At 42.5% G+C, this 16,435-nt stretch overlaps 1 protein-coding gene across 2 annotated transcripts in view; it reads left to right on the top strand.

Moving 5' to 3' along the window:
- The window catches only part of myo15b (myosin XVB), a 179,155-nt gene that overhangs the window by 42,654 nt on the left and 120,066 nt on the right, over positions 1 to 16,435 (top strand). For both annotated transcript variants that reach the window (XM_048610620.1, XM_048610621.1), the window contains exons 5-7: positions 4,956 to 5,051; positions 9,704 to 9,939; positions 13,388 to 13,551. In XM_048610620.1, the coding sequence (XP_048466577.1) occupies positions 4,956 to 5,051; positions 9,704 to 9,939; positions 13,388 to 13,551 (496 nt within the window). The remainder of the gene's footprint in view (positions 1 to 4,955; positions 5,052 to 9,703; positions 9,940 to 13,387; positions 13,552 to 16,435) is intronic.

The raw sequence follows: 16,435 nt of genomic DNA, 5'->3' as shown, positions 1-16,435 counted from the left end.
ATAAAGGAGGGAACTTGTGCTTGAAGGCAGAGGATATGGGTGAGATCCCAAGTGAGTACTCTGCATCTGTATTCGCCCAGGAAAAGGAAATGGAAGATAATGAGATTTGTGTGGAGCATGCTAATATGCTAGTGCATTTTGAGATCAAGAAAGAAGTGGGGTTGGGTCTCTTGAAGAGCATTAAGGTGGATAAGTCCCCAGGGGCCGGCGGTACCTACCCCACGTTATTGAGAGAGGCAAGAGAGGAGATTGCTAGGGCCTTGAACAAGATTTTTGTATCCTGGTTAGCCATTGGAGAGATTCCAAAGGACTGGTGAGTAGCTAATGTTATCTCTCTGTTCAAGAAGTGGATGTTGTTTGCATCGATTTTAGTTAGGCTTTTGACAAGGTCTCTCATGGTAGGCACGTCCAAAACATTAAACTGCATGGGATCCACAGTGATTTGGCTGTGTGGATTCAGAATTGGTTTGCCCATAGAAGGCAGAGAGTAGTGGTGGAAGGGTGTTTTTCTGGCTGGAGGTCCATAACTAGTGATGTTCTGCAAGGATCTGTACTGGGACCTCTGCTGTTTGTGATATTTATAGATGACTTAGATGAAAACATAGATGGGTGGGTTAGTAAGTTTGCAGACGATACAAAGATCAGTGGAATTGTGGATAGTTTAGAAGATTGTCAAAGGATACAGCGGGATATTGATCAGTTGTAGATATGGGTGGAAAAATGGCAGATGGAGTTTAATCCAGGCAAGTGTGAGGTGCTGCACTTTGGGAGTTCAAATGTTAAGGAAAAATTAACGGCAGGACCCTGAACGGCACTAATGTACAGAGGGATCTTGGGGTTCAAGTTCAAGGCTCCCTGAAAGTGGCCATACAAGTAGATAGGGTGATAAAGAAGTGTATGGCATGCTTAACTTTATTGGTCAGGGAATTGAATATAAGAATCAGGATGTCATGATAGTGTTGACAGTCAGAATCTTTCTCCCAGAGTCAAAATGTCTAATGCCAGGCGGCCTGCATTTAAGGTGAGAGGGGGCAAGTTCAAAGGAGACGTGAGGGGCAAGTTTTTTACACAGAGAATGGTAGGAGTCTGGAACACACTGCCAGGGTTGGTGGTGGAGGCAAATATGACAGGGACGGTTAAGGGACTTTTAGATAAGCACATTGAATATGCAAGGAATGGAGGGATTTGAACCAAGGACAGGAAGAAGGGATTGGTTTAATTTGACTGAAGGGTCCGTTTCTGTGCTGTACTGTTCTATGTTCTATCACAACCCAGAATTGAAACCTTTTTGGACCCGGAGTGGCCAGATCACAGTAGAGAATGGCGTAGTGTTATGGGGAGCAAGAGTGATTGTCCCGAGTAAATGTCACTGCCAGATGGTCCTCAATGGTCATCCAGGGTTTCCAAAATGAAGATGTTGGCAAGAAATTATGTCTGATGGCCAGGATTGGATGCAGACACAGCTGTGTTGTTGGGGCAGTGCCCAGAGTGCCAACAAGGACTAAAATTACCACCAGCAGCTCCCCCACATTTGTGGGATTAGCCGGGTCAACCCTGGACTTGATTACATGTCTACTATGCAGATCTTTTCATGAGCCCAATGTTCTTAGACATTGTGGACACCCACTCAAAATGGTTGTATGTGCAGAGGGTTCATTCAACAAACATGAGGATGATGATAGAAAAACTGCGTGCATCTTTTGGTGATACGCAGACTCCCGGAAGTGTTGATCACTGATAATGGCCATTGTTTATCAACAGGGAGTTTGAGTATTCCCTGAGGTTGGATGGTATTCATTATATAAGAACAGTTCCATACCATCCATCATCCAATGGTCTGGCTGAAAGAGCAGTCCAAACTTTGAAGGCAGGTTTAATGAAACAGCCTACAGCTTCACTAGTTACCAAACTGTCCCAGTTCCTATTTGATTATAGGATCACCCTTTGTGCAACCACAGGATAGCTCCAGCAGAGTTGCTAATGGGGAGAAGACTCCGCACCAGATGGTGTCTCATCTTCCTGGACCGTGCCCAGCTCCTTAACTGCCTTTCTGACTGTTCCAACTGTTCCTGCACCCATGTGTTCTCCCTCTCCATCAAACGTTGAAGAGGAGAATGAATTTCACCCGAGACCCTCCAGGAGCAAGAGGCGAGCTACAATGCATTACACACGGCTAGTATCAGAGGCAGAGTTGGAGGAACCTGACCCAGTGCTAAATCGCCCCAGGAGGAGCTACAAAAAAACAAACAGGCCTACGTGCTCAGACTCAGAGCGGGAGGAATGTAGTGATTATACTAAGGTCAGCCAGGTGGACCTCATGGAATATAACCAGATTAACAGTCCCGTTCAGGGAGCCCTGGCTGATAGATTTAAACAAGAGTGTCAGAGGTTCTGCTCTGAGGAAGCTGGATCAGTGTCAAAGACTCTCCACGTATAAATAAAGGGTGACTTGGTGACGGGATACTGGCCTCTGTGGAACTATTTCAAAGAAGATCCACAGTTATGGGACGAAAGTGTAATGAAAAGTTGAACGTGAACAAATGATTACAACAAACAGCTCTCTCCTAATGCATTACAAGTGGGAGCCAAGACGCCTCCTCGCTCCCCAGAGTTTCTGTGCTGTACGACTACATATCCAAAGTTTCCGTTTTGCAGGAGAATAGCAGGGGTGGGGGGTTGGGGGGAGCAGGTGTGATTTGATAGGCTAAGCGACCTCGTTTTGCGCTAGAATGACTGTGTAAGCTAATGTACTATCTACAATTCAATAAGATCTATAAAAGTGGTTGTAATATTCTGTTTATGATCGGGCATAGATTCCTTGAGTAGTAAACGTTTACCTTGATTACTGGGCAAGGAATCTGTGGAATGTTTAACACAGTGATTGGGTACTTTAATGATCACATCCTGCTGGTGAGACGCAAACCAGTTACTAATATACTTTGTACAAAAATGAACATGGCAGCCAGTGTAACCAGGATTACAACTATCGAATAGTTGTGATGATGTTCTCATAGTATTGGAGTTAAGGAATGTTGTTGGGACAGGGTTTAGAATCATGGAATCCCCACAGTGTGGAAACAGGCCCTTCAGCCAAACAAGTCCACACCAAACCTCAGAGCGTCCCACCCAGACCCATCCCCCTGTAACCCACCTAATCTACACCTCCCTGAACATTACAGGCAAAAAACAGCTTTGGACTGTGGGAAGAAACTGGAGCAAACCCATGCAGACATGGGGAGAATGTGCAAACTCCACACAGACAGTCACCCAAGGCTGAAATTGAACCCAGGTCCCTGGTGCTATGAGGCAGCAGTGCTAGCCACTGTGCCACTGTGTCACCCCAAGAGGCAGGAGGTTGAGGCAGCTTTACTCCGTTTCTAAACCCACGCTTTACCTGTCTTGGGATTGTTGGATGGGGACTATGTGGAGGGAGCTATACTCTGAAATTAACCCTGTGCTGTTTGTGTCCTGAGAGTGTTTGATGGGGATAGTGTACAGGAAGATTTACTTTCAGCAAGAGTGGGGGTGGCTTTACTTTGAGTTCAAAAGAATAGAGGGAGCTTTAACGTGTATTCAATCCATGCTGTGAATGAATAAAGAGGAAGAGAGGGAGAAAAAATTGTAGTAGTGGAGAACAGAATTGATGGAAAGGTGTGAGAACACTGGACAGGTGCAGACAGGTTTGCAGGTTTCCAGTACTGGCAGCAACAACTGAGTGGGATTGAAATGTATGATCATTTTGTCGGTAATTCTCACCCTATGAACATTTGCTCCGCAGGGCCACAAGTCAACTGAACATCTCGCATTTTGTTACAATTTTATAACATAGTCAATGCACCCAATTGTTGATGCCTCTCTCTGAAATTGCCTTGCAAGGAATTTCTGTTCTCTTTAAGAAGGCAGCTCCAGTCCTGCATCTCTCAGCAACTTAGGGCGAGTATCAATGCTGGTTTTGCACATGACTCCCACATCCTGTGAATTAATTAATGACAGTATGAATCCAGTCTAATTCAGTGTCCAAAAAGAAAAGGTTTGTACACTTCATTCGTCAATGCTATGTACCATTGACTGCAATATTAACTCTTGAAGGAGGCAAAAATAGAAAACTCATTTTTCCAAACTCCCCAAGACAAGCATAGGAAGAGCATGAGCCATTTCTAAACCCTCATTTCTACCCACCACCTCCCCTCCCCCCCCAACACACACCCATATTTCAATTCTGAGGGAATATAGTTTATGCAGGAGTAGGACCATGTTTTCTGTTTTCTGTTTTCTGAAGGGTCAGTGGAACCAAATGTTAACTCTGATTCCCTCCCCACTGATGCTACCAAACCTGCTGAGATTTTCCAGCAATTTCTGTTTTTGTTATCCATCTATTGGATCTGCCTGAAGGCCACAAAAAGCATCTTCCTTACTTCAGATACTATTCTCGAGCTCTGCTTACCTATAAATTAGCAATGACTCTTTTAACATTCACAACACCCTGTCTAAGTTTCCTGACTCCTAGCCAGGGTTATTTCATCCATTTCACATCATTTCCATGTCTGGTGTATAAGCTGTATCTTTCGTTTGTAACCATTCCCAGTTAAAATAGGGACAAGAGAACCACAAGTTGCAGAAATGCAGAAATGTGACAGTGTTGAAGGAGACCCTTCAGCCCATTGTGTCTGCACCAGCTCATTAAAATGAGTGTCAAAGCGAAGATAAATTCACTAGTGCCACAGTCCCAGGAGGGAGCTATATCCAAAGGGAGCATAGGGTTAAGATAGCACTAAGATCAGTTGAAATTGGCATGAGTAATCTTAATCTTCTGCCAGAGACCACCAAAGCAGATAGATGTAGAAAAGTAAGCAAATAAAGAATGAAGTGCAATTCTTGACATGCTCAGAATGTTGTTTATAAACTTGCTGCAGTTTCTAACAAATTGAATCAAATTGAATTTTGTTCTTATGCAGGTCCCTCAGTTACAGGTATTGGACCAACCTCTACAACAGCCCCTCACACAACTGGAGGGAGCAGAGAGACATGCAGCTGTGGAAATCTTCAAACTGGTACGTATCAACTCACACAGTCTACAACCAATTTGCTCCTTGCCTGTTAGAAACTCATAAGTGCCCCTCCTCTTTCCAATGACTGGAACACTGTGATAATTATTTCTTCTCTTGCTTATCCTCCTACAATGAGCTTTAAACACTCAATCATCCCATTACCGCAGGATATTGCCCCATCTGGGGGTTTAATTTTCTTGCAGAAGCCCTGGAGCTGTGTTTCAGGAGCTTTTGCACAGGAGATGAACTCTATTTATGGAATTTCGTTTCATTCTTTTTGCACCTCAAAATGGTGCTGGATTGTGCTGACAAAACACTTCTCATTATATCTTCCTAGATATATGTGACAATAAATAAATTACAATAAAACATAACTCATAAATAACTCACAACATAATTCAACAGGTCAGCAGGGCAGGTGTAAAATGATAACTTACCTCCAAATGATTTCCAGCTTGACGTTGGTAAAAGGATTGAAACAGGCATGGTAAAGTTACATAGTCCTGCACAGAGGAGCATAAAACCTAATTTGAGGTCTCCTTGAGTGGAGCAGTTAATGATAAGGTGATCACTGCCTGAGATGCATGACTAGATTATTATTGGATGTATTTTGCTGCAAGATCTTGGAATCCATTGGAGGAAATCTTATGGCAATTTTCTTGGAAGAGAGTGGACAGAGAGTAGGGATGAAGAATGAATTATCATTTTGAATGGGCGTGTTGTTTTCCAGGGTTGTCTATTGGGATTTCAGCTCTTTTTTACATTACATCTTAGAGACTTAGATGAAGGAATGGACAGTTACTTGTCCAAGTTTGCAAATAACACTAAATTGTAAGGAACAGTAAGATACACAGCTGGGAACAGAAGGTTACTCAAGAGATAGACTAAGTGATTGGAGCAAACTGTGACTAATGGAATTCAAAATGGGAAGTGCAGTTGTCTGACTTGGATGCAAGAAAAACAACTTAAAGTATTAATGCTGTGGAGGAGCAGGGAGACTCTAGTGTTCATGTAACATAAGTCACTAAAAGCTAATGGACGGGTACAAAAACCAATCCCAAAAGCTAATGGAACGTTGTCGTTCATCTCAATGGAGCTAGGAGACAAAGAGCTAGAGGTTAGGAACATAAGAACAGCCTATTGAACCTGCTCTGCCATTTAATACAATCATGGCTGATTGAACACTTCACTCCATCCACTATCCCTGTATCTCATTGGTAATCAGAAATCTAACAATCTTTAAATTTACTGAAATACTGAGTTCTACAGCCCTTTGGAGAATAGAACTCAAAAGATGCCCCACCCTTTTGTTTTCTCCTTATCTTAGCCCTCAGAGAAGGTGATGGCCTAGTGGTATTGTCTCTAGACTATTAATCCAGAGACCCAGATAATGTTTTGCTTCGCAGGTTTGAATCCCACTGCAGCAGGTGGCGGAATTTGAATTGAATAAAAATCTGGAATTAAGAGTCTAATGGTGATCATGAATCCATTCCCAGTTGGAAGGAAATTTACCATCCTTACCTGGTCTGGCCTACGTGTAACTCCAGACCCACAGCAATGTGGTTGACTTTCAACTGTCCTCTGGGCAATAAATGCTGGCCTACCCAGTGATATCCTCATCCCTTGAATGAATTTTAAAAAAAATTCTCCTTGTTTTTGCATTGTGCCCCATGGTTCTAGACTCTCCAACCAGGGGAAACATCAATGCTGCCTGTCCCTTTAAGTATTTTGTAAATTTCAATGAGGTAACCCCTCATTCTTCAAAACTGCTGAGAATATAAGATCAGTTTGCCCAATCTCTCTTCACTGGACAGTCCCACCATCCCTGGAACCAGTCTGATGAATGTTCATTACACTCCCTTCACAGCAATAATATTTTTCCTGAGGTTGAAATTGAAACAAGGCTTCGCTACTCCCATACTCAAACCCTGTTGCAGTAAAGACTAATATTCAATTAACCTTCCTAATAACTTGCTGCATCTGCATGTTAGCCTTCAGTGACTTATCGACAAGAATACCTATCTCCCTTTGTACATCTACACTTTGCAACCTCTCACCATTTAAGAAATATTCTGCACATCTGTTCTTCTGACCAAATGGATAACCTCACATTTTTACTCATTATATTCCAGCTGCCATGTTGTTGCCCAATCACTATGTGCTTTTCCAAATTTTCACTTAACTTTGTATCATCTGCAAATTGGAGATATTACATTTAGTCCCTCCTCCAAATCATTGATATGCCCCTGAATGGCTGGAGCCCAAGTAGTGATCCTTTGGTACCCCACTAGTCACAGTCTGCCAATGTAAGAATGATCCATTTTATCCTATTATCTGTTAGCCAATTATTAATCTATTGCAGCACATTACCTCCCACCGCATTGCTTTAAATTTGCTAACCAACCTCCTGTTGGGGACTTTTTCAAAAGCCTTCTGACAACCCTAATGTACCGCTATCCATCAACTCCCCTTTATTAATTTTGTTTGTAACATCCTTAAACAAACTAAAACTCATTTGTCAAACATGATTTCCCATTCACAAATCCATGCTGACTATATCCAAACAGATCACGATTATCCAAGTGTACATTTATCATGTCTTTTATGATAGATTCTAGCATTTTTCCTACTATTGGCATGAGGCTAACAGAATGGTAGTTCCCTGTTTGTTCCCTTGCTCTTTTCTTAAATATTGGAGTCACTGTGCTTCAGTATGCTGACCAATCTGTCTGCCGCAAATGCATCTATCCATGACAGTATTGGTAAGAGTGACAACCACATAGTCCTTGTGGAGATGAAGTCCTGCCTTCACATTGAGAATACCCTCCATCATGTTGTGGGGCACTACCACCATAATAAATGGGATAAACTTCGAGCAGGTATAGCAGCTCAAGGCTGGGCATCCATGAGGTACTGTGGGTCATCAGCAGCAGCAAAATCGAACTTCAACACAATCTGCAAGCTCATGGCCCAGACTACACCCCACTCAACCATGACCATCAAGTCAGGGGATCAACCCCGATTCAAGATTGCAGAAGGCATACCAAGAGCAGCACTAGGCATACCTAAAAATGAGGTAAAGAACTTGGTGAAGCTACTAAACAGGACTACTTGCATATTAAATAGCATAAGCAACAAGTGATAGACGGAGCTAAATGATCCCACAACCAATGGATCAGATCTAAGTTCTGCAGTCCTGCCACATCCAGTCCTGAATGGTGTTGGACAACTAACTCACTGGAGGAGGAGGCTCCACAAATATCCACATCCTCACTAATGGGAGAGTCCTGTACTTCAGTGCAAAAGATAAGGCTGAAGCTGCAGCAATCTTCAGCCAGAAGTGCCAAGTGGGTGATCTATCTCAGTCTCCTACAGATATCCCCAGCATCATAGATGCCAGTCTTCTGCCAATTTGATTCACTCTGTGTGATATCAAGAAGCGATTGGCAACACTGGATACTACAAATTCCATGGGTCCTGACAACACTCCAACAATAGTACCTCTGCTCCAGAACTTGCTGTTCGCCTAGCCAAGCCACACGAGTACAGCAATGACAAGGGCATCTACCCAACAATGTGTAAAATTGTCCAGGTATGTTCTGTACACAAAAAGCAGGACAAATCCAATCCGGCCAATTATTGCCCAATCAGTGTACTCTTGATCATCAGTAAAGTGATGGAAGGTGTCATCAACAGTGTTATCAAGCAGCATTTGCTCAACAGTAACCTGTTCAGTGACGCCCGGTTTGGGTTCCACCAGGGCCACTCAGCTCCTGATCTCAGTTTACTTCCCTAAATGGCATTAGTGAACCAGATGGGTTTTTCCCATGACAATCAACATGGATTCACAGTCATCGTTAGATTCTCAATTCTAGGTATTTATTGAATTCAAATCCCACCATCTGCCATGGCAGGATTCAAACCCCAAGTCCTCAGGATGTTATCTGGGTCTCTGGATTAACAGGCCAACGATAATATCACTAGGCCATCTTTTGGGGATGTCCAAGTCAGGGGCTATTAGAATTAGGGTCAGCCTGTTCAGGAGTGATTTTAGGTGGCACCTCTTAACACAGTGAGAAATCTGAGACTCTGACTTTAAACAGTGCTGTAAACCAATTGAAATCTTAAAAATTGAGATCAACGGAATTTCGTTGGTTAGCGTTGTAGAGCATGACAACCTCAAACAACAGTCAGTGTTTATTTATAGTCTTGATTCTGTATTGTTTTCTTCTGTTTGTAAGAAAGTTGCACTGTTGTTTTTAACATTCTGCCTTTCACTGTTTGTAGCAGTGCATCTCCCTCTGTATGTTCTGGGTTTTATTGTGTTTTCCTGTGGGACTATTGCTCCACTTTTCTTGTAACGGTGCAACACTGTCAGCAACGGTTCTGAAGCCATGTATAATGGTCTGACCCTAACCAAATTAACAGTGTTCTGACTTTGTCTACAGTGGTTTATCTCTGCAACTGTCTGAATTTGTAATAGTGCCACTCTGTTGTCTCTCATGGTCTAACTGTCCCTGTGGGTGTATTTCTTTGTCTGACTGTATGAGATGGACTCAGTCTGTAATGCTGTTGCTCTGCCTGTAAGGATCTGAGTATTAGTCCAATGTCACCACACTGGGCACAGAGGTGAAGTTTTGCTTTTTCTTTGCTAGGTTCTGCGTTTTCTGCATGATGAGTTGCTCAATGGCAGAAAGGAGATCATCCTTGGCAATTTTATTGCACAGAAAGGAATATCAAATCCCACACTCCGGAATGAGATCTTTTGCCAGGTGGTGAACCAGACCTGGAAGAATCCAGACATGGAGAATTGGCAGCGAGCTTGCTTGTTGATGACCACCTGCCTGAGCTGCTTACGACCCTCCCCCGAGCTCGAGAAACCTCTACTCAAGTGAGCGAATCTTACAAGTTTGTTTGGGCTGGGAGGGAGTGCCAGAGGCTATCGTGAAAAATGAACCTGAATTATGAGTTTTCATCTCAGGTACCAAAGTTACAGTGACTCAATAGTTAGCCAACTCTGTCCAGTATAGTCATGAGACAGGATTGAACAATGTCTACGTTTTACACCATAGAAAAATATAGTATTTATAATATCAAAATAGTCTATGCTCCATACCAACCAGATCCACCAAGATCAGGAGGAGAGGTAATAGGGAAGGAATATGGAATGTTGGCCTTTATTTCAAAGGGAATGAAGTATAAAAATTGGCAGGTTTTGCTAAGACTGCACAAGGCACTAGTCAGTCAACAGCTGGAATACTGTGAACAATTTTGGGCCTATTATCTGAGGAAAGATGTACTGGCATCGGAGTCAGTCCCGGGAAAGTTCACAGGGCTGATACCGGGTATGAAGAGGCTGCATTATAACGAGGGGTTGAGTAGATTGACTCCTTGGAATTTTGAAGAATGACAGGCAACCTCTTGAAGCCTACAAGGTTCTTAGAGGTCTTGACAGGTTGTTTTCTCTAATAGGAGACTCTAGAACCAGAGGACATAATCTCAGAACCTGGCACATTTAAGACAGAGATGAGGAGGAATTTCTTCCCTCAGAGAATAGTGAAGCTGTGGAATTCTTTATCGCAGAGGGTTATTGAGGCTGGATCATACGTTTATAGAGATAGACAGATTTTTAATCAGTAAGTGAACTGAGGGTTATGGATAAAAGGCAAGATAGTGAAGTTGAGGATTATCAGATCAGCCATGACCTCATTGAATGGCAGAGCAGCATCGATGGGGCTGAATGGTCTACTTCTTATACGTCTTATGGCCTTATGTCGGCTCATCTAACCCAATGTGACCATCCTTCTATTCCATTCTTCCTCAGGTATTCATCCATCTTCCTTTTACAGCATCCCTATAAACAAATGATCTAATATTTTAAACCACACAGAGCTGGAAGATTCCAGGGTCAGTTGCAGGATTATGCCAACTTAACTGTCCCAGTAGGGGCTCAATTCAAACAGTGCTCTGACACTAAAAGAAAGAAATGGTGGATCAGTGATTAGCACTGCTGCCTCCCTGTGCCAGGGACTCGGATTCAATTCCAGCTTCAGGCGACTGTCTGTGTGGAGTTTGCACATTCTCCTTGTGTCTGCGTGGGTTTCCTCCCACAGTCCAAAGTTATTCGAGTTAGGTGGATTGGCTATACTAAATTGCCCATAGTTTCTGGGTGGGATGCTCTTTCGAGGGTTGGTGCGGACTTAATGGGCCAAATGGCCTCTTTTGCACTGTAGGGATTGTATGATTGCCATCTTTGGTTTTAATTATTTAATCAAATATAGGTGTCACTGGATGTCTCTATTGTCCACCCCTAATTGTCTTGGAGAAATTGTGGTGAACTTCCTTCTTGGGCAGCTGCAATTCAGCTGGCACAGTACACCCTCAGTGCTCTTAGGAAAGGACCCAGCAAGGGAAGATGAATGACAATATATTTCCAAGTCAAGGTGGTGTGGAGCGTGAAGGGGAACTTGTAGATTGTGGTGCTCCAATGTATCTGCTGCCCTTGTCCATATAGGTGATAGAAGTCACAAGGTTTGGTCAGAAAAGACTTGGTGAGTTACTGCAATCCATCTTGGAGATGATGGGGAAGGAAGTGAATGTCTAAGGTAGTGAATGTTGTGCCAATCAAGTGGGCTGCTTTGTCCTGGATGGTGTCAATCTTTTTGAATGATGTTGGAGTTGCCTCATCAAGGCAAGTAGGGAGTATTCCATCACACACTTGACTTGTGCTATGTCGATGGTTGTCAAGATTAGGGAAGTTAGGAAGTGAGTCGTTCATCAAAGAATTCCCAGCCTCGCAGAACCCAAGCTAACAGAGCCACTTGTTAGCATTGTTGATGGCCCATTCTGTCACTTTGTGATGATCGCTGTGAATAATGTATCTGTGGAGGAAGGATCTCCCTTTAGGTGGAGGGGTGAGATTTAGAAAACAACTGTTTAAATCATCAGCATTTGGAAGAAAATACTTCCCTAACACTTCCAGGTTCAATGGAAATGGTGTTAAATGGAGTGAGCTCCACAATATACTACATCTGACCTATAACGCCCTGGGTGTACATAAAAATGAAAATGTAGAGAAAGCTTTATTCTGTATGTAACTCTGAGCAGTCGCTGTCTTGGGAGTGTTTGATAGAGACTGTGTAGAGAGAGCTTTACTCTGTATCTAATCTCATGCTGTCCCTGTCCTGGGAATATTTGATGGGTACAGTGTAAAGGGAGCTTTATTCTGAATCTAAGCCACTGCTGTACCAGTCCTGGGAGTGTTTGTTTTGAACTATGTAGAGGAATCTTTACTCAGTGTCTAAGCCTATGCTGTCCTTATCCTGGGAGTGTTTGATAGGGACAGTGTAGAGGTAGAGCCATAGAGTCTTACAGCACGGAAATAGACCATTTGACCCAAGTAGTGCATGTCAACCAGGTTTCCTAAACTGAACTAGTCCCATTTTCCTGCATTTGGCCCATATCCCTCCAAACATTTCCTATTCATGCACCTGTCCAAATGTCTTTTAAATATTGTAATTGTACGCACCTTTACCATTTCCTCTATCATTTACAACCCTATTAATCTTACAGGTATCCGTGATCTTCCTACATATTTGCTCCTCAATTTTCCAGTGACTATTGGAAGACCTATAGTCCAATCCCACCAAAGTCATCACTACCTTCTTATTTCTCTGTTCCACTTATGTAGCTTTACTGGACGACCCCTCAGGAACACCCTCTCTAAGTACTGCTGTGATGTTTTCCCTAATCAGAAACACCATTCCTCCTCCTCTCTTGCCTCCTCTTCTATCCTTCCTATAGCATCTGTACCCCAGAATATTGAGCTGCAAGTCCTGTCCCTCCCTCAGCCAAGTTTCTGTAATAGCTGTGATATCCCAGTCCCATGTTCCCATCCATGCCCTGAGTTCATCTGCCTTACCCGTCAGGCCTCTTGCATTGAAATAAATGCAGTTTAATTCATCAGTCTTACCTTGGACCCTGCCATGCTCTTGCCTGCCTTGTCTATTTAACTTGCTCTCTTTAAGCCTTAACCTGCTCTCTTGTATCACTACTGCCAGTCTAGTTTAAACTCTCTCGAGTAGATCTAACAAATCTTCCTGCCAGAATATTGGTTCCCCCTCCAGTTCAGGTAGCTTTGTTTTGTATCTAATCCCATGTTGTACCTGTCCTAGGAGAGCTTGAAATTACTTACATGGAAATTGCTTCATTCCCTATTATTATTATTCCTTAAATTCCTAAGAGAAAGTATGATAGCTGTCTGATTGTGCATGTTGTTTGCCGTAAAATTAATGTTATCAATAGGATAAAGCAGAGAACTGTGCCCTGTGCTCATGCAGGTATGTGTCTGACCACACCATGGAAGAATATAGGGCCTTGTGTCAACATAAAGCCCTCAGCGCCATGCAACAGAACCAAGGCAGGGCCTACCCTCCAACCCAGCTGGAATGGACCGCCAACCGCAGGCGAGGACAGATGGTTCTTGATATCCACCTGCTTAATGGTATTTATCTGACGACAGTTATGTCATTGACTTGACTATATTCACACAACTTACAGTTCATTTGAAAGAATGTTAACTTTCTATCTTTTCCATATCTCTAAATCACAATCATCTTCATATTAAGTTCCTGAGTATTGCTACATTTCCCTTCTGTTCAGTGCCACATTGTTGGAGTTGACATACTTTTGATAAGATGCTAAACTGGGGTCCCATCTGTCTGTTTCGATGATTCAAGTGAATGCTGAGGGTCTCATTCCAGATGACGCATAGAATGGGCCAAACTGAAATTACTCATTAACAGACAGCACCTATAACGTAAATTCACTGATCCTTAATCTTATTGCCATTTATGGGAACTTGCTGTGTGAAAAGTAATTGCTGAAATTACCTAATCACCAGCAGTGCTGGAGGTGATGGCTTAGTGGTATTTTTGCTAGACTGTTAACCCAGAAACCTAAGTAATGTTCTGTGGACCTGGGTTAAAATCCTGTTGTGGCAGATGGTGGAACTTTAAATTCATTAAAAATCTGGAATTAAGAATTTAATGATGTCTGTGAATCCATTGCCGATGGTTGGGGAAAAACCCATCTGGTTCATTAATGTCCTTTAGGGAAGGAAACTGCCATCCTTACCACAGCAATGGAAATTTGCTCCTAACTGCCTTCTGGGCACTTACGAATTTGCAATAAATACTGGCCTAGTCAATGATGCCCTCATCCTGTGAATGAAGTTTTGAAAAGTAGCTAAAGAATTTTATTTTGTGTGAAACATTTTTTGACTTTCTATGATGTGGTACTGTCTGAATGTAACTCTCCCTAGATGCAATATAACGGAATGGGAAACATTGATCTGAGAAATATTGTACCTATGTCCATTGCCTATCTAAAGGACTTTGAGTTCCATTGTCGCATCGTAGAGGCACATCTATTTTAATGTTTCTGTTATAAACATGTAATCAAAATAATGTATAATTTCTGTACAATGGGAAATTTCAATATAAGCATGTCACACTGTAATCACACACTCATACCTTTTTGGCAATGTATTGCTTTTCCTGATTTATCTTACTTAAACCTCTCAAAATTTGCAATATCCCCAGTTATTCCTTTTTCTGTCCTAATCTTTGGTTTTTAGTTGTTTTACTTCAGAACTAAATCCTTTCATAGTCGTTGTCATTTTGATGAATTTCTTCTGATCCTTCCCTGTGGCCTTGATATTTGCCCTAAAAAGATGGGCACAAAACTGGACGTAATAGTCTACCAATCGTCTAACCAATCATTCTTTTCGGGTGTCGTATTCAATATATGTCATTGCTTATAGAGCCCAGTATCCCATAGGCATTTTGAATTTTCTCAACTTGTTTGAGTGGCTGTTGTCATGACTGGGATGGGAGGAATGCACTGGTAATAAAACCCCACAACTCCACCAGCTGCACCACTAACATTGATATCTTGTTTCAGTTACCAAAATAGCCAATCGATCCCCCTTTTGTACTCCTGACTGCAATCAAAAAGACTTTCACTTGGTTTCTTTAATGATCACAAAGAAATAATTAATTTATTATGAAACAAAATGCAAATCTATAAACAATTGGCAAATAATGGTTAATATCCAAGCTATAGGGGTGGCACAGTGGTTGCTTCACTGCACCAGGGACCCAGTTTGATTCCACCCTCAGGCGACTGTCTGTGTGGAGTTTGCACATTCTCCCCGTGTCTGTGTGGGTTTCCTCCAGGTGCTCCAGTTTCCTCCCACAGTCCAAAGATGTGCAGGCCAGGTGGACTGGCCATGCTAAATTGCCCATAATGTTCAGGGATGTGTAGATTAGGTGGGTTTATAGGGGGAATGGTTCTGGGTGGGATGCTCTGAGGTTTGGTGTGGACTTGTTGAGCCGAAGGGCCTGTTCCCACAGTGTAGGGATTCTATAATGGGATAGCACAGTGGCTCACAGTGCCAGAGACTCAGGTTTGATTCCAGCCTTGGGTGCCTGTCTGCATGGAGTTTGCACATTCTCCCTGTGTCTGTGTGGGTTTCTTCCCACAGTCCAAAGATGTGCTGGTTAGGTGGTTTGGCTGTGCTTAAAATCAAAATTGCCTATAGTGTTCAGGAATGTGTCGGCTAGGTGGATTAGTCATGGTAAGTGTGGGGCTGGATCTGTGTAGGATGCTCTTCAGAGTAGACTCAATGGGCCAAATGACCTCCTTTTGCACTGTAGAGATTCCATGATTCTATGAATTTATAATCTGGAATTTATAAACTCTTTAATCACAATCAGAGACACACTCACAAATGACATCAGACTCTGCAGAAATGATATTTTAGAAAAGGGGGCAAAAGCAAAAACATCCCTGTGGGCTAAGGGTCTGAAAATAAATTATACAAATTGATTACACCTTACTTTCATCGAGTTTACTTGTTGACAAAATTGCATTGCTCACTGAACTGGACTGATAGAAGATTTTTAGTTCAGATTGAATCAAACTAGATCTGAGTCTTTGGAAAGTGTAAACAGTTCAGCTTTTCAGGGATCATGAAGTTGTCAGAAAAATCAGTCTTCAAAAACTTTGTCAGGTTCCCAGAACATTCTGGTACGTGAGAGAGGGAGGGAGGGAGAGAGAAAGAGAGAGAGAGAGAGAAACTTGTAGCTCCTGAGGTTTTTTGTTACTGACTACTTAAGTCTGTGAAAACTGAGAACTAAGTCCATAGGTTAGTTGGACAATCATCAGTATAGAGGCCCCTATCATCTTTTTAATGGAAGGCTTTCAGTAATGAAGGATCTCATCTCTGATCTTTCTAGAAGTTCACATAATAAACTGTTGATTTAATTGCCAAGACGCACACACACACAGAGACATACATGCATGCACACACACACACACACACA

Source organism: Rhincodon typus, chromosome 23, assembly GCF_021869965.1.
Source record: "Rhincodon typus isolate 14 chromosome 23, sRhiTyp1.1, whole genome shotgun sequence".
Classification (NCBI taxonomy): domain Eukaryota; kingdom Metazoa; phylum Chordata; class Chondrichthyes; order Orectolobiformes; family Rhincodontidae; genus Rhincodon; species Rhincodon typus.
The sequence above is the reverse complement of the archived record's forward strand: the minus strand, read 5'-3'. Positions and strand labels throughout refer to the sequence as shown.